The following is a 19,288-nucleotide window of genomic DNA, read 5'->3' as shown; positions in this document are numbered from 1 at the left end:
CATTTATGTGAATTTATTTATAATCGTGCACCATAGTGATACAAGTTCCATATATCTATACTACATGTCATCTATGTGATGAACTTATAGAAGATATGCTATACATCAATGGCCAAATATTTATCCCCTTTCTTCTTTTTAACTTAATACAAATTAACAAATCACTTTGAACGATGAGTGCCTTCCTAATTTCATTTTGGAAGTTTAATCTAACAATGTCATTTCACTCTCGACGAAAACTTTTTGCTTGCATCTATAGTCTATCTTCATTTTTATATATTTTTACAGCTATGTCAAAGTTATTTAAAAAAATTATTTTTGCTTTTGAGAATAAAACATTACGATTAATTCTAGTACTTGTGAGGCTGAATACTTTATAGAGTTTTCACTTGGGATTTCTTTGCGGTTTTAGAATCATGACGCCATAAAAATGCATACGCAGACTGTTGGAACTTTGTTGAAATGAACGTTTCTTGGCATGTTTTTCGGATGGGATACTTGTTTAGGTAGTGCCTCCGGTTTAATGTCTTTTGGTGCTTCACTTGGTAGTCTATTGAAGTTGATAAATGCTTGAGATTTTGATGGTAGCTAAAGTGTTTGCGGCATCATAATACTTCTCTTTATTTGGAGAGTAGCTTCTATGAACTTGTGTTACAATTGCAATGCTGAAACTATGATGTCTTGAAATTAGAACGGTACAGTAGAATCACTGGATGCATGCAAATTCTTCGAACAAAGCAATATGGATTGAGAAACTTGGGAGGATCATCTTCAATTCAATTGCAAAAAAATATAAAACTCAAAAGGTCTGTCTAAGAGCCAGAGACAATTCTCGCATAGAGCAACTCGTTCCATGTGTCTGGCAATCCAGGGAGACACCAATGGAGACAATCTGCATATGTTGCGGGGTCAGATATCTGCTCCGGCAACAGCATCTTGCCTGCAGCAGTTCCATAAACAGAGGTGTGTGCGTCTTTCCTGTATTCAGAAAGGCTTGTTATGTTCAGAAAGTGCACTGGTACTTCCATTGATTGAGTCACATTTGCAGCAATTGCAAAGAGCTGCTGGTTTGTACCCACTTCTAATCGAGTTGTCCTGTTTAAAATAGGTGTTGTCTCTTGAACACATTTGACTCCATTCACATTGTTCCGATCTGAGCTCCTGTTACATTTTTTTTTAAATTACTTAAAGCACAAGTTATTTAGAGGTAGGGTACTTTTGGTTAATTAAAGATCTGCTGTAGTACCTGACATGTTTAGGAGCCGCACTGCTGAAGAAAACAAAAGTAAGATTGGGATTAACATTTTCTTCAACCCATTTGCCCCATGTCCTCAAAGTTTTTTCATAGACTGTATACATATCAATTTTATCATACTCTGTAGCACCTTCATCAAAGGATCCTCGTCTTTTCCATCGGTTTAACAAGAAATAAGAAAGATCCTGATCAATATTACACTGAGTATAATAAGAGAGTAAAGGGAAAAACTTGCCAAGAACTCACAATACTTTCATTGTTGGGTATTTAGTCCACCAAATGTATGTGTTAAAAATGAGATAGTCTACGCCCTTCCAGTTTTGTCCATGTTTTGTGATTGATTCAGGCATCACAATCGGGTCCACTTTGCCGTCTCTCATTGTTGGAGGGTCTGCATTTGACTCGACCAAAAATGGTGCCCAGTAAAACTCCAAAGTAGCATTATAGTCCTGTAAAAATTAAAAAAAGAAAAAACAGTAACACTGACCAGCCAATTTAGCAATTGAATTAGCAGAAAATGACAGAATTGTTAGAAGAACCTCTAGTGTGAAGGCAGTTGTTTGGGTTGAAATATATCTCAAGCTCTTCTTGCCAGGTGGAATAACAGATTGAACCATACAAACAAGGGACTGCCACTGGTTATAATGTATGGAGTCTCCAACTAGCATAAGCCTCTTGCCTCGAAGTTTATTTAGTAACAGCTTTGCATCAAACCTTAAGCCGAAATACACGAAATCATTAAAATATCAATATTTATTTATTATTATTTTTATAATATGAAAAAAGGGCTTAAAAGGTTATGAGTGCTTTTGATGATTACCTGGGCAAAGAACAATCTGTAGGCTGCCATCTCCATTTCTGGTACAAAGAATCCGGCCTTCCATTTCTCAAGCACGTAACCCACTCTGTTAGAAACTCACATTCATCCTCTTTGTATGAAGGATGTGTCACATTATCTAGAACCCACTTTCCTGCGAAGATGTCACATTTTTCTAGAGGCAACACAACCTTTCTATCTTGATTTGCTTTGTCTTCTACTTCTGGTTCGGTTTCTTGTGCGAATTCTTGGTGTTTAGGTTCTGGAAACGAAAAGAGTTTGATGTTTGCACTGTACAGATAAAATACAAAGAATGATATAGAAGAAATTGATACTACTAGTACTATGGGGAAGTAATTGAATCTCTGGCTGTCACCGGCATCCTTCGTTGTGACCATCTTTGAGGGATTGAAGCTATATCAAGCTTAAGTTTCGATAGCCGTACGTCTTTGTGAATAGTGTTAGTTGCTGAAAGCAGCAAAATGCATAATGCTGATGAACAAAATAAGATCCAAAGTCAGTGATTCTTTATTATATCGATGCTTGTTTTGATACTTTTTTTTTTTTTTGGATTTATTGTATTATATTCACATACCACTTTCAGATGTTGCAGAAAATAGAGATTTAATAATACTCATTACCCTTTAGAATGCAAGAACATGGAGATCTAATATTTCCATTCACGTAATGAGTAGTAGTAATAAATTGCAGGGTCACAATCTGATAGTGATTACTTATAGAGTTGAAACTTCAATCTTGTATGATTTCAAAAGTAAATTAGAGTTGTAAGAAGTTTTATGCTCCCATTTAATTGGGTGTGGCTTAATTCTCTGCAAATAAAATTAAAAAAAAATTATAAATTCGCAATTGTTGTGTGTTTTGTTGACCTAATACATATTTATTTGAATATTCTTTGTAAAACATGTGGCAGTTGAAGCAACTCTGTATTTGAGCCATAAGCATTAGTTAAGCAAGTTGACTAAAGTTGCAGATTTATATTAATAATTACAAGTCTTGCCCTGTTTATTTCACCAAAAACTTTATAAACGTTCGTTCGATTTGGTTTTAATCGTTTGGTGCGGGGTCAAGTTCCTTTCTTTTTCTTGACATAACGGAAACGGCGGGCATCTTACAAACAATCATCAGCTCCTGTTGATTTGGACTGATAAGCAGTCAAATTACCGTTCTTTGATCGTAACACGATGAAGAAAAGAATCGGTCATGTATCTAATGGAAAGAAAGTCTTACGCATTCCAATAAAATCGTCGAGTAAAATATCTTTAATTAAAATTAAATATTTATTCAGACTTACTATTCGATTTACCACTCAATTTGTTCTTATTACCTTAATCAAAATTAGCTCTTATTACCTTAATCAAGTATGAGTTATTTTTTAATTATTTAGACTTACTATTTGATTTATTACTTAATTAGTTATTATGGACTTTAATTAAATATGAGTTCATTTTTAGTCATTACATGGAGTTAGACATAGAAATAACAATTTTTCTTGTTGGGTTGAGATCTTATAGGTTCCCATCCATTTGAGATGATGTTGGAATATATTTTTATCTCAAAAAAATAAATGAATGGGAATATAATATTTTTATACCCCACTTATATAAACAAACATGATTGGGATTAGTAAATCACATTCCATTCCGTCCCGTTGATGTTACTACTTAGACATTTCTCAAAATCTCTCAATTATAATTAGGTAAAGTTAATTATTTTTTCCAATATTTTTTTATTACATGAGACTATTACTCATATTACAATATATTGCATTATTAAATAACTGATATTTACAATCAGACAATTACGTACTGGGACTAGTTTACATCAAATCTTATATAACATTGTGCAGATTTTAACATTCTTGAATAGTCGAGCGATGTCAATCTAATTTTATATAGCACTGTGCATATTTTTACTCTCTCTAATATTCAAGAAACGGTAATTTTTACTCAAATTTTTGAAGAAGAAAATTTAAATTAAATCTCCACAATACTTTTATGTGGATTTGAACCACTGCTCTCACACTTGTGAGAGAGTGGCTTTAGCCACGTTTTATTTTTCTCTAATGTTAATAGGAAGATATATTCTAATTATGGGAATAATAATTTGACATTTCTAGTTTATATGTGAAGAGTTTTGTCGGCTTTTCTTATCTCTTTTGGGGGCATATGAATGTCAAATGAATGAGTGGGGTATTATTTTAGAATTTTGACGAGGCCGGAGTACAATATTTAAAAAATAAAAATAAATAAATAAATAAGAAAAACTTGTCATATTAATTATCTCTCCCTTACTATAGACTCGGAGAAGCCCAAAAACAAAAACCTCATGCATGTCGCATTACCCTCAGAGACAGCACATAAGAAGCAACAACAATCCTCAATTGCATTTTCTCACAACTCCAAAACCTAACACTAGCTCTAATCAAACGCCAGTGACAGCAGTCCAGCACTCTGTCGCAGGCGATGACGCCATATCAAGCTTCGAATTTGTTGGCCGAGAAACTACAGACTAAAATGTTCGTTGGCAAGATTCCACCAACTAGAGATAATGAATTCATGCGTTCTTTGCTTCAGGTATACATTAACTATTTTATTTTGATTTAACCAAAATGTTGGAGCACTTCTCTGAAGTTTTACGTGGGCAAATCTGATGTTTGTATTGTTGGTTTGCTTTTGGAAGGTTTTTGGAGCTGTTAAGAGTTGAAACGTGCTCAAGATCCATTCACGCTTGTTTTTAAAGGCTTTGGGTTCTGTGAATTTGAGTCTACTGAAGGGCTTCTTCCTGCATTACGACTGCTCAACAACTTTAGCATTGATGGGCAACAATTATTGGTACGTCTGAGTGATACTGCACTGATTCCATCACTGGGGTTGGGACTAATAACTCTGGTTACCAAAAACTTTAGGCAGCTTCGGTTCAGAGAAAGCTGGTGCCAAATGCATGCACTGTAAATCAGTAACGGTTTTGTCACATCCATTGACCGCCATTGTCATTCCATATATCATTATATGTTAATGCGGCCAAATTTTAGCATGTTAGTAGAAAATTACATCTTTATTTTACTTTCGACATTTTTCCTACTCTGTTCCTTAGCTCAATGGCTCAAGTTTGGGTCAATTCGGTATCAATTGCAAGATAAGTGGTACGAAATGAGTTTGAGGAGCACCGTCTCAATTATTTTAAAAATATTATCGGACCTTAATAAAGGGCAATTTATAGCCTCCAATGGAGCTAATATGCTGGGAGGTTTTATAGTTGGGAGGGGAAACAAAGACTATTTAATAATTGTTTGCTTGGAGCTACTGTTTTTGCACTGATATTAGTTCTTTTCAAAAAAAATTTAATTATTTTCTTTAATTATTGCATCATTGACAGTTAAATATTGATGGAGGAACAATAAAATATCTAGAGCACTATGTTGAAAAGAAAACTGAGAATGCAAAGAAACTCAAGATGTGGGAATTCCTGAGATGGATGGACCTATTGAACCCTACAAGGTTGCCAACTTTGGGATTGTGACTGATGAGGATAGTGAAGCTGACCGAGAGGCTTTTGAGAAGCTCACGAGCATGATTGACGGGGGTTTAAAGACCAATTATCCTCTTTCTCCATTGCCAAAAACTAAAGTTTATGTGGCAAGATAGCACCAACTGTAGATAATGATTTCATTTTTGCTGTACATCAGGTACACTATTTATTTGATTGATTTCAGTTCTTTTATATTGATTTCACAAATCAGTAGCTCTTCTTTGAAGTTTTGCGATGGCTAATCTAATTTTTATTGTTTTTGGAAGGTTTGAGGACCTGTCAAGAGTTGGAAACGTTCTCAAAATCCCTCTACACTTATGTTAAAAGGCTTTGGGTTCTGTGAATTTGAGTCTTCTGAAGGGATTTTACGCGCATTACGACTGCTCCATAAAGTTAACATTGATGGGCAGGAATTCGTGGGATCTGTGAATTTGAGTCTGCTGAAGGGATTTTATTTGCTGTTGTTTTTTAAGTGGTTTTACATGTTAATATTGAGGTTAAACCGACAGGCACCACTGATGCAAGAATTAGTACAAAGCTTTATAGAAATTTCTTTAGAAATCACTTTAATTGATTTTTTTTAATCCACTAAGTAGTACTGAAATTATAACAACTGATTCTTCAAAAATTAAACATTCCAAATTGTCTATTTCAACCAAAGACTGCCAAATATAGATGCAAAAACATTTTTGGTTGCTTGAGAGCAAGTTTGATGGTGCCAAAAGCATTTTCAATGAACTGTAGATGTATGATGGTTTTGTCAAGGTCCATTGCTTGCCTTAACATTAGTTATTATAGTTTATTGTGGCACAGTTTCAGCACGATTAATAGAAAATCACTAATTTATTTTATAAGTTTGCTCAATTATTCAAGTATTGGGTTAGTACTGTCTCAAATCTAAGATAAAGGTTAAAAGAAACTTTTGAGATATTAAAAAATAGGGTTATTATCATTTCATTACTTCAAAAATTGACAAATATCAAATAACTATAAGAAGTATTGTCCCCTATCATTTTCCTATTATATGTTTACAAAAATGTCATTTTACTACTTTTTTATTACAAACGTTAGTTAACCAGTTAATTGACTAATAAAATATCAATTTTACCCTTCATGATTTAAAAAAAAATACTTGAAACTTATTTACAAAATCAGCTCTTCCACATTTATTCAGTCATTCAAGTTTCATTTCCAACATTAGGATACAAATATGGAATCATTAATAAGACAAATTTGTAATCCATATATCATAATTCCAGCAAAAAGAATTATGTTGGTATTTTGTATCCATTTTTGTAAATGAATTACAAAATTGTCTTATTATTAATTCTATTTTTATATCATAATGTTGGAAATGAAACTTGTATAATCAAATAAATGTGGAAGAGCTGATTTTGTCAATAAGCTTCAAGTTTTTTTTTTAATCATGAAGGGTAAAATTGATTTTTTTTTAGTCAACTAACGGTTGTAATGGAAAAGTAGTAAAATAATAATTTTGTAAAAATATAGTAGAAAAATGATAGGAGACAATATTGCTTAGTCATTTGATATTTGTCAATTTTTGAAGTAATGAAATAATAATAACCCAAAAAAATATTATTGAACTTTACTAAAGTGCAATTTATAATCTTCAATGGGGTCTATACTTTGGGGGATTTTTATTTTAGACCTGAATGACACCATCCTCTTAGCCTAGAAGAGGAGCAGAAACAAAGTTGATTGCCTTCTTTATTTAACAGTTGTGAGCTCAGAGTTGCTGTATTTGCACTGATAGAAATTCTTTTCAAATGTTTATTATTTCGCTATTGCATTCTCGACAGTTGTGTACTGATCAAGAAACAACAAAGTACCTGAAGCACTATATTGAAAAGAAAACCGAGAACACAAAGAAACTCAAGGAGACTCAGGATGTGGGAAGTGCTGAGATGAATGAACCCGTCAAACCCCCTGAGGCTGCCAAATTTGGGATTGTAACCGATGAGGATAAGGAAGCTGACCTAGAGGCTTTTGAGAAGCTCACGAGCATGACTGAAGAGAGGTTAAAGACCAATTATTGTCATCCCCAATCCCCTGGTCAGAATTTCTAAGCTCAGCATTGCTAGCAGCTAAAACAAGGTGTGGGGACTCTAATTAGTATATATAATCTGATTGCTTTATGGCACTGGTAGTTCATAAAGAAGTCTTGTGATATTGAATTTTTAATCGTTAACCTGGTATTAAGTATTGCTTATCATAGGAGAAACAATCATCACGTTTGTGACTGATAGAAACAAATGTTAACTACATATTAAAGTAATGACCACTTTTTCATGATGATTTTGAAATCAAGGGAAGATCTTGATTCATTAGGACATTTCTTCAAATATACATAGCCAACAATGTATGATTACATATGTATGTACAGAAAAATCGCAATTTTATTCTTTGGATTTTAGTTCTTATGTTTGCTAGCACAACTACAACAAAGAAACGAAGTTAGGCTATACGATGTGCCGAACTTGTAATTCAGGTACCCGTATCGTTTTTATGGAAAATGTGGCATTGAAACAAGTTACAAATTACAAACATGCCATGTTAGGAGAGCACAAATAATTCAGAGTTTGAGATATATCACTGTTAGAATTTGGTAGCCCATCAATGAGGTATCGTCTTTGACAGAACACTCGTGGAATCTTTTGACTCTAGCTACGAACACAAGCGTCAGGAAATATTACGAACAACTCAAGAGTGCTTCAGAGATCTATGTTCTGAACAGAAGAGATTAAAAGAAACCGTCAATTAGTCACTGATCCGAAATGAACTGACTGTATCAAACATAACCAAAGAAACATTGTGAGAAGCGATACTTTCACATATTTTGATTATGACTAACGGATAAGTGTTCGCTATTTCTACTAATTCACAAACCACAAACAATCTAGCACCAGAGAACAACGGAGCATGAGATTTTTTAATGGGTATATTTCCGTTGGATTGCCGCACACTAAAGAAGATCTCAACAAGGCAGGCACTGCACCAAAAAGAAGTACGGAAAATGTAGTAAATGGTGATGATCCTCAAATGATATACAATTCAAAACAGAGAGAATTTGCTTGAATAGTTGTAACTAGAATCTGTGAGCTAAATTTATGCAGAAGAAAAATGTAAATGAAGACAAAAAATTATCAACAGTTCAAAGGGAAAGGGAAACAATGTTAAAAATTTGAATTTTCGATATTACTAATAGGCCGGGATTAACAGTTTAAAAATTGTAAGATGAACAGTAATATTCCAAAAAAAAATTTTCAACTTTCACATGTTTTACACCAAATATTCTACGAACCCATCAGTAGAAATCAACCTTCAAATCCTAGAGCCCAACAAGAGATCTTCTGAGAATCCATTACATCAAAGATTAATGGATGATAAAATGAATTTACCTTAATACGCAGATTTGTCCATGGAACTGCAATGGCTGAATGCAGGCGAAAAGCGAGCGGATGGGTAGACCTGTTTGGATCAAGGGAGAAGAAAATAAATGAATAAAAGAAAAAGAATCGATGGGGTTTAGAATTTCGACAAGAATCTAAATCACTGGCTGGATGCTTTTTAATATTCATATACCTGGAGTTTCATGAATTTTTTCTGAACAGTATTCACTTCTTGCACGTTGAGCGATCAGAGGCAAATGAATGATCTATGTGAACACAAGGTATATGGTTTATCAAGGGCCAATACTGTCCTTCATCCATTTTTCACTTTTCTTTTATCAACGGGCATTCCGAGATATCGAGCTACAGAAGTGAAGTAGGCAGGCCATTCTCTGGAGAACATTCGAGATTTGTAAAATAATTAATCTGAAGATACTCAATGAAGTGAGGCTTTCAATTGAGGACAGGCTTTCCAGAACTGAGAACCTAGACATCCGCAGGGAGGTCAGAGAGGCAGGAAGCGGCATTCCTGTATCCTCTGGTCCGAATGACACCACTTCTGAACGTTTTCCATAAAGGCTGAGTTCTCTAATAGAGGCGAATCTGTGTAATTCCCACTCAAATAATGGCTTCTACATCTTCTGATAATCAATCCAAAGTGTACGAATGTTGGTGGGTAAACCATCGTCAGGGTTAGATCCTATGCTTGGACATCCTGCTATTTGTAAAAATCGAAGAGATGCGAAATTGTGCATACGCTTGGGTGTGGCTGTCAGTATCTTACACTGATATATACTGAGCTCCGTCAATGCCGTAATAGGCAACCCCCCTTGGGGAAAGGGAAAAAAAAAGCTTTGGACAATCCCGCACACAAAGCTTTTGAAGGTGGCGGGCTTTGTGCAAGTCATCAGGTAAAACTTAAAGAATTCGACAATTAACAATTCGAGATACTATCAAGATATGTGTTGCGGTCCAATCCTTGCGCTATTGACCCCAGCTTGGAGCAGAAACAGAAAGGACCTTGAGAGCTTTGGCTACTCCAAGACAAGAAACCAAGCCTTGAGCACCACCTCGCAAACATTTGTTCCATTGTGTCAGGAAGCTCTCTTTTTGACAATTAAGGATCTGAGAGACGGACAAGAGAGATGTATCTAATGCTGCCACTGTTGCTGTCCGCTCACTCTATTCTGAAACTTGATCTTCATCTATTAAGTCTTTTAACTTTGTCGAATTGGAGATCTTCATCCGCTTAAGACTTGGGGGCAGCTGCACCCGAGCAATGCGTATTCCAGAATGACAGCCACCAATAATTCAAGAGGTGCCTTACCCTTGTGCATCCATCTATCAGGTAAAAATTTTATTAAATCACACTGGGTCCATCTCATTTGGCCCAAGCCTAAGCTTTTATAAATTTGGGTGGTTAAGGAACTAAAGAAAATTAAAGAAGACAAATGAAATTTGCTATGAAATTTGGCTTTAAAAAGCCATCGGCAGCCGTAATGACGAAATTGCAAAAAGTGGAGAAGAAAAAGACGAAAGAAAGCATAAGGCAGTGGGTGGCTACTGTAATTTCCGGTAAGATTTTTAATTTTTAATTTTTAATTAGACTATCAGAAGGTAAAATTAATTTTTATTTCTTCTAAATTTTGAGGATAAGTTTTGGCATCGTCCTCTACAATTTTACTGGTCTTGATTTTTTTTTACTTTTTCATTGGTTGTTATTTGAGATAACCATTGGAGACAATTATTAAGCTGTTACTGTAAGCCAAAAATATTGAGATTCTTAATGTTGTTAGCCTCTAATATTATTTAGAGAAAAATTTGTGTTGTAATCCCATGAATATAGTGGAAGATTATATCGGATTATGGTTCAGTGATTTTTTCCGCTTTAGATTTTTCACGTAAAAATTTGTGTCTCTTATGATTGATTTAATAATTTAGATTTTATTGGTTTATTTTTCTGACACATCCTATTTTAATCATACAAAAGAGGAAAAGAGTTTTGATTCAGTTTAATTTATAGTTGTTTGCGTGAGTCCCTTCCCCAACAGATCTCTATTTTTCTAAGGGAATGGAGGCTGAACAATGTTTGTGGTCAGCTTAATAGGCTACAACAATCAATGAGATTCAGATAATGAAGCATGCTTGATATTATAATTTGTCTTCTTCATCCTCCACCACCAAAGAAGTTGGGGACTTCTTGCAATCTCTAATCGGTGAAGGGAGCTAACACATTGCAGTAATCCATTTCCAGTCTGCCATAAATATGTTCGAAACTCTTGATCATTTGGCATACCAATGAATTCGGTGAGCTAAGTCCAAGATCCACTGTACTTCTCCCCGCCAGCTTTTTACGTCCACCGATTTCTAATTTGCAAAGGGTTGGAATAACTTTAATTGACCCATGCAATCGTCCACGTTCTCGAATGACCAGCCCCTCCGACGAAGGAAGACATTCTGGCAAACTTCCGAGCAGTTTTGAGCATCTTCAGAATTTTGGGGCTATACTCTAAATGTGCGCAAAGTTCCAAAAATGTAGGAATCCTGAGAAGCAAAATACGGTAAATATATAATATATTCACATCTATAAGTAATTTCTAAATTAATTTTTTTATCTTAATTTTTATATAAATATACAAATCACATATTTTACTGTTGGAGGAAAAAATGTAAAAACATAGGAATAACTGAAATAGATTATTATTCCATGTAATTGTTAAAAAAAGAAAAAAAATCACTTTTAATAATAAAACCTTGTGAAATTAAACTCAAAAGATGACGCGCCGTTCATACAGTAAAAATAAAAAGGTTATGTCATCTCTATATTTTATAAATATATGACATGTCGTTTAAATAAGGAATATAAACGACGAGTCATCTATAGTATGTGCTCGCGCATACTCTGTACGAATGCTGGTTACGTGAATAAAAAAAGACAACATGTCGGTTCTGTTTATAAAATGAATGTTATGTCGTCTATTACTTAATTTAATAGATGACTCGTCATTTATTTTTTTTTAATTTACGACAAGTCATTTATATTATAAACCTTTATACAACATGTCGCCCCATAAATCTGTATAATCGATATGTGTAAAAGGTGCATGATGATATATAAATTGAATGGTAGAGATTTAATTGTCTAGTATTCAATTCTATTTATATGTTTATATATATAACTTACATTGACAAGGACAAGTAAGGTTTTATTAAGGTAAAATAATATAGTTTATCATGCAAATAAATATTAAATGCATCCAAATTTAGTGATTACTAAAATAAAATTGATTTTATTAATGAAATTGGACACTAGGTGAAACAACTTATAACTGAAGTAAGAAAACTAAAAAATGGTGGCTTTTAGGTAAAGCGGTAGTTATATGAAATTTTTATGCAGATCTATGTGTTTTCAATGGTATTATGATCGAGGCTCAATCAGAGGTCCGAGAAGTAAGCAGAGATATAAAATGTCTAGAGGTCTATTGCTTTGTCTTTTCCAAATCCAACATGTAGTTGCTGAATCAGCTGCCATCTCAGCTGTTTATTATTCAAGTTATTAGTTCGTTACTTTTCCCTACAAAATGTTGTTAAGCTAAACTAATTTTAACCTCTCTTTTTTTTTTCGTGTAGAAGAATATAGACTACTATATAAGTATATTTGTAATTTCATATCTTGAATGAAGTGCACAAGGTGAATTCAATTTATAAACTTCCTCTCCGAGCTCTTTAAATTTTCTCTTCACTTTCTTGAGTTTTCTCACCAAACAAAACTTTTATTTTGTTAAGATAAGTTGCTGACTCTAATCCAGACTATTTTCAAGATTCTTCCACAACTCAGAGGAGGTTTTAGAGCTAACCACAATGCTGAGTATATGAACACTCATAGATGACACTATCCGGCTAAGTAGAAGTTGATCTTGACGTTTCTGCATAGCATACTCTGGATTTTCATGAGCTTCTATATTAGAAGAGCTACTAGATCCAGAAGTAAGAAGTTGATCAGGAAGGAGTCTAGATCCATCGATGTAACATTCAAGTCCATTGCTACGAATGGAAGAGAGTACTTATTGCTTCCAGAACGTGTAATTTGTGCGATTGAGTTTAATTGGTGCAGTGAAGGTAAAAGAGGTCATAGCGCTAATATTAGGTTAAGGAATTGAACTTGGTGAAGCCATTCAAAAGATCGAGACCTAGCTCTCATGCCAACTTAAAGTTTATTAAGCATTTTGTTTGATGAGAAAACTCAAGAAAGTGAAGGGAAAATTAGAGAGCTCACAGAAAAAGTATGTAAACTGAATTCATCATGTGAACTTGATTCAAGATTTGGAATTATAAAGATATTTAAAGTTGTGTCTAGATTCCTCTATAAGCGAAAAAAAATGTGAGCTTAAAATCAGTTTAGTTTGCCAAACCAAAAAAAAAAAAAAAAACAGTTTAGTTTGACAACATTTTGGACGAAAAAATAACAAACTTAAAAAGCAGGTAGGCACTTTTTTTTGTGGGGGGGGGGGGGGGTGTTGTATTATGGCATTGAAACAAGTTACAAATTACAGATATGATACGTGCTAATGAATGAGATGCAGTTTTATTTAGATTGATGACACGTTTTGTGAAATGATCGATCTAATGAATGTGAAATGATCGATATGTAAAAAAATATAAATTTTAAATAATAATTTAGTCAAAATTATTAAAGATATAATAGATTTTTCATCAAACAAATGAAAAATTATATCAACATAGCTTTCAAGTTACACTAGGTAGTATTTATCAAATACTTTAATGTTGTAACTTTTAAGTTACATCTACCCAACCTCAATCCTAAACGCACTCTTAAATATATTGAATTACAATTATAAAAAATTCCTAAGGGTAATTAGAGAATACACAAGATCTGCTTAGGATTGAGATTAGACAACTATAGCTTAAAATTTGCAGCATTAAAGTGTTTAGTAAACACTAGTCGATGTAGTTTGGAAGTTATATTAATATGATTTTTCACTTGTATGATGGAAAATCTATTATATCTTTAATAATTTTGACTAAATTATTATTTAAAATTTATATTTTTTTACATATCGATCATTTCACATTCATTAAATCGATCATTTCACAAAACGTGTCATCAATCTAAATAAAACTGCATATAATTCATTATTTGAAATTTATATTTACTATATATTATTAATTTTTATTTAATAATTAGAGTTATTTTTTTTACAACAGTTGTAAATTAAAAAGTTACAGTATCTTAATCCCATTAATCCCAAGGAAACCTGCCGGGGAATACACTTTACAGCCGATATATATGATATATGTTACAATAGTTGCAAGTTTTTGTTATCAGCCACAAATTATTTTGCGACGTTCACCGAATATGTATTTGTAATGCAAGTAAGAGAAAGAAATGATGAAACAAAAAACTCCATGAATTTTTCTGTTTTCAGGTGATTGTTGGCCACTTGGCCCAAGAGCCTGGAATTTGCCTCTTGTGAAAACGCTCAAGAGCATCTAAAAATGGAGATGGTCAAGATCTAAGTTCATCGATAAGTGTTGCTTTTTCTTTTACAGTTTTAGACTTTTGTACGAATATCGATAAATTTGCAAGAAAACATGTTACGTTATTGTAATGATTCCTCCATGCCCTTCCAAAATATTTGCCCCTACGCAAATGATTACGCAAATATAAACGTAAAGAATAAGGAATAGAATGTGGGATCATGTGTCTGCATAATTACATTGCATACATTTTTGTATTGACTTTATTTTCCTTTGAACATAATGCATTATACAGTTCAGTTTTCCGTGTTGTGTACCGTATTTGGTTCAATGATCAAACAATGAACCAAAAAAATTGACAGCCTATTACAAAGACTAATTGAAAATCATTAAACAAAAGCTGAACCAATAGAGGTTCATTAAAAAAGAAAAAGAAAAAAAAGAAAAAAGAAACCTTGGTCACGTGCGGGCGATTATACGTGTGTAAAGGAACTCGTTCCACGTGTCGGGTACCCCGGGGAGGCACCAATGGATACAGTCAGCATAAGTTGCAGGGTCAGCTTGCTGTTCTGGCGTTAGCATTTTGCCTTGGCGAATTGTGTATACTGCCGTGTGTCCATCTTTTCTATACTCTGAGAGAGTTGTAATGTTGATGAAATGAACTGGAACTTTCATTGATCGAGTAACATTTGATGCCACCACAAATAGCCTTCTGTCTGTCCCCACGTTTAGTGGCATTGAAAGGTTTGTGATTGGGGTAGTTTCTAAGGCACATTTGATCCCATCTGGGTTCTCCCAATCCAAGCTCCTGTAACAAAATTTGGTGGTAAAATTATTATTAAAATAAGTAAAAGGGTAATTGGAGGAAAAAAAAAAGAAAGCCCATGTTAGGAAGAAAATCAATTGAAGTGAAATGACACCAAAGAGAAGATGCTGCTTTGAGGCAAATAATGATTGATTATTAGGTATAAAAGTGGTTTACCAACTAAAGCTTAAAATAACGTTTAATTATGGTCATGTAATTGGGTCACAAGGCCCACAATCAACCACTCATAGGCATGCTACGTGCGTGATACAATTAAATATGTTTAGTAGAAAGCATTTTTCAGAAAACTATTTAAAAATATATTTTTTTATTAATCGCCTATTAAAATGCCTCACTATCGATATATAGCTTCTTCCAGACTTGGTTTAATTGAGAGCACTGTTAAGCATTTTTAAATTTCAATTTCAATTTAACTATCAATTGATATAGTATTTATTTTCTTAGATGGTAGTTAAGTTATTTTACAAATTATAAAATCTATCATTTAATAAATAAGTGATATATAATATTAAACCTAAAGTTGAAACTCAAATATCAAAATTGTTAATATTATTGTCTAATTAATGAGCCAACAGCAGGCAGTAGCCTGCCAATCGTTCCAATTAAAAAGAAAAAAAAATATAAATCCAATGATAATTAGGATTAAGGCAGGATTATGAGTTAATTACTTGATATGAAGAGGAGACATGCTACCAAAGAAAACGGTCGTTCGATTGGGGTCCACATTTTGCTCCACCCATTTTGACCACGTCTTTAATACTCTCGCGTAAGCGACAGGCCGTTCGATCTCATCATACTCCGTGGCCCCTTCGTCAAACGATCCTCGCCTGTTTTCCCCGGAAAGAAAAAAAAAATGAATTAAAATGAATTAATGGGGATAGTGCCACGTGGCAGCGTTAATTGTTGTTACTATATCTTACAGGACTTTCATGGAGAAAGTGTTCATCCACCAAATGTAAGTATTGAAGATCAAATAATCAACGTTCTTCCAATTTTGACCATGCTTGTTGATTGATTCGGGCATGATTATGCGATTTAATATGCTGTGCATGTTTGGATCATCGGAGTTTGATTCGACCAAGAATGGGGCCCAGTAGAATTCCACCGTTGCATTGTAGTCCTGCAAACACATGATCACCTTAAATCCCGCGGGGCAAATCTCCATGCAAATGCCGCCAATTTTTTTTTCATTTATATTTTTTATTTATTTATTTTGGAAGAAGATAGAAGAAAGGAGTCCACATATTTATCTTGTTTATTTTCCAATTTTCAATAGCATATGCATGAAAAAATTTTGATTACAAATTATTCTACCGACACTGAATAGAATTGAGTATGTAATTATATTTATGTGTGGACGAAAAAAATATGAATATCCATGAATTATAAAAATAAAAATTATAAAACTATTCACAAAGCAATTAAAACGTTGTATTAAATATAAAAAAATATGATTATTCATCACATCTAGAGTCTTTTTAGAACCTCCATTGAACTATAATAATAATATTATTTTAAATGTAGGTTATAACCTCCCAAAAAAGTTAGAAAAGTTAAATTGGTTATAACTTCACAGAGCCATAATCTTTTCTTCCAAACAAATCTCAATAATGCCATTCTTAAAATATTAAAATTCTATATATTGTCAAAAAGGAGAGAAAAGTTAAAAGTAACAAGCAAAAAATTAAAGAGAGAAATTTCGCAAAAAAAAAAAATAATAAATAAAAAGGAGATACCTCAATTCTAAAAACAGCTAGGGATCCAGTTTTGTTCAAGCTCTTTCTCCCTGGAGGAACCACAGATTGAACCAAACAAACCATTGATTCCCACTGGTTTCTATTCAACGAGTCCCCAACAAACATAAGCCTCTTGTTCCTTAGCTTCTCTAGCAACAACCTTGCTTTAAACCTTCAACAACAGATTCACAAAACATAATTAAGCTTATGAATTTCCACAATCAAGAAAAATGAAATTCAAAAAATCAAAATTCTTACTTGGGCAAAGAACAATCATTGGGCTGCCATTTCCAATTCTGATACAGAGAATCTTTTCTTCCATTTCTCAGACAAGTAACTTGAGCTGTTAGGAACTCACACTCCTCTTCTTTGTACAAAGGATGTGTCTCATTGTCAAAAACCCATTGACCTGTAAAAAGATCACAATCTTCTGGAGGCAACTCAACTTCTTGATCATCATCATCTTGTATCAATACAGGCAATTCAACCTTTTGCTCCACTTCTTGAGGCTCTTCTAGTGAAGTTCTTGAACTAACTGAAACCGATGATTCTTCATCATTTTGAATTGTTTCTTGAACTGTGTTCGTTTCTTTTACTGTTTCTTGAACTGGGTTTGTTTCTTTTGCTTCTTTATTAGGTCTAGATGAAAATGGAAACTCAGCAATGGACTTGACATCTTCGTTGTACATAAAGACACCGAATAGAAATATTGAAAACACCACAACAAAAACAGAAAGATTGTTGTTTTTCCTGTGCTTCATCGTGGCTTGTGATTCACCAAAAAACAACTTGCGGCGATTTAGCTGCATCAACGAAAAAATAAGGGGGGAAAAAGAATTATTAATACAGCTAGTAAAGTGTTGTGAGAAACTGCAGAATAAGAGATACAAATATAGAGAGAGAGATAAAAGAAAGAAACTTACAATATATTAGGTTTCAGATTTTCTTTATTTATTTATTTATTTATTTCAGTTGAAGTTTGGTGAAATGGGGTTTTCTTGAAGAAAATGGTTAGGCTTTTGGTAGAGGGAGAGTTGTCTTTCTCATTGGACTGAACTCAAGTTGCGTTTTTTTTCTTTTTTTCTTTTTTTTTTGTTTCGTTTCGTTTTTGTTTTTGTTTGCGTCTTTAATGCTTATTTTTGGTAATAACTTTGAGAAAGAGACGAGTGAACTCAAAACTTTTCAGAAGTTGGTCTTAATCTGCTAAAATGTGTAGGATGGCTGTTATTTTCTTTAAGATTCTGAAACGGAAGCTTGAGTTGAGCTTGTTGTTCATCAGAATCTATGGAGACAGAAAGGGCAACAATCATGGTGATTTTTGAAAGGTATGTTGATCAGATGGCTGAGGATGGACTTTTGATTTTATTTAACAAAATGGAAGATCGGACGGCTGAGGGGGAGAGAGGGGTTGCGGGCTACGGTTACAGATTCAATATATATATTAATATATTAATCGTATAACAAAATTTTAAAAAGAATTGGAAGTTCCATGCAGCCTTGGGCCACCCAAAAGTTTAGTTCAATGAGTAGGATAAAAAAAAAAAAAAACAAAATTAGCAGGTGCTTAAACAAATAATAATCTGACATATTTGGTCAACAAATGGACCATTAAACTAGTTTATCTTGACTTAACAACTATGAAATATTTGGTACAAGGAAATATTTGGTACAAGGATCTTAAGCTTAATCAAGATTAATTTTTTTTAGTCCTCTACAAGTTTGTGTTATAATTTTTTTTTAAATTTATTGAATTCATCTGATTTTTAAAACTGATATTTGGATTACATTAATCTTTTCTTTGCGTGAAGAGATGATTTGCACAATAATAGAAAACATTGTTCCAATATTCCATACAAATTAATGCTTTTCTTATTGTAATAAACGATTAGGGTTGCCATCAAAACTTCACCTAAAATCACTTCAAATGTCAATGTTTAAGTTTGGTGCAATGTTGATAATCCACTTATTTGTAGATAGAATTGAATTACTAACACCATATTGTCAATTTTTTCCATTTTTTAACAAAGCATCATGCATGTAATATTTCTTTGTCCCCAACAACTATTTTCACTAGAGTCGAGTTTTAGGGAAAAAAATAAAATAGACACAAATAAATCAAAATTATTAGTAACTTTCTGTTTGAGAAAAGTAAAGGCTAAGAAACCCTTTAATTAACATTTTTACTTGTGTATTCAA

At 33.3% G+C, this 19,288-nt stretch overlaps 2 protein-coding genes across 3 annotated transcripts; both read right to left on the bottom strand.

Annotated features, from left to right (window-relative positions):
* Positions 1 to 589: 589 nt before the first annotated feature.
* LOC102616818 (protein trichome birefringence-like 30) lies at positions 590 to 2,717 on the bottom strand. Its single transcript, XM_006486466.3, has 5 exons — positions 2,076 to 2,717; positions 1,795 to 1,969; positions 1,502 to 1,704; positions 1,247 to 1,405; positions 590 to 1,161 (listed from the first exon to the last, which is right to left on the bottom strand). The coding sequence occupies exons 1-5, from the start codon at positions 2,468 to 2,470 to the stop codon at positions 813 to 815; spliced, it is 1,281 nt and encodes a 426-aa protein (XP_006486529.1). The 5' UTR covers positions 2,471 to 2,717; the 3' UTR covers positions 590 to 812.
* Positions 2,718 to 14,752: 12,035 nt separating this feature from the next.
* LOC102626227 (xylan O-acetyltransferase 1-like) lies at positions 14,753 to 18,432 on the bottom strand. 2 transcript variants are annotated; one of them, XM_006486242.4, is made up of 6 exons: positions 18,016 to 18,432; positions 17,351 to 17,895; positions 17,093 to 17,264; positions 16,277 to 16,476; positions 16,025 to 16,183; positions 14,753 to 15,338 (listed from the first exon to the last, which is right to left on the bottom strand). In XM_006486242.4, exons 2-6 carry the CDS (start codon positions 17,851 to 17,853, stop codon positions 14,990 to 14,992), a joined length of 1,383 nt encoding a protein of 460 aa, XP_006486305.1. In that variant the 5' UTR covers positions 17,854 to 17,895; positions 18,016 to 18,432; the 3' UTR covers positions 14,753 to 14,989. The 2 variants fall into 2 exon arrangements, with proteins under 2 accessions (XP_006486305.1, XP_006486304.1); XM_006486241.4 differs by lacking the exon at positions 18,016 to 18,432 and having other exon boundaries at positions 17,351 to 17,997.
* Positions 18,433 to 19,288: the final 856 nt, after the last annotated feature.

Source organism: Citrus sinensis, chromosome 4 (genome assembly GCF_022201045.2).
Source record: "Citrus sinensis cultivar Valencia sweet orange chromosome 4, DVS_A1.0, whole genome shotgun sequence".
Lineage (NCBI taxonomy): Eukaryota > Viridiplantae > Streptophyta > Magnoliopsida > Sapindales > Rutaceae > Citrus > Citrus sinensis.
The sequence above is the reverse complement of the archived record's forward strand: the minus strand, read 5'-3'. Positions and strand labels throughout refer to the sequence as shown.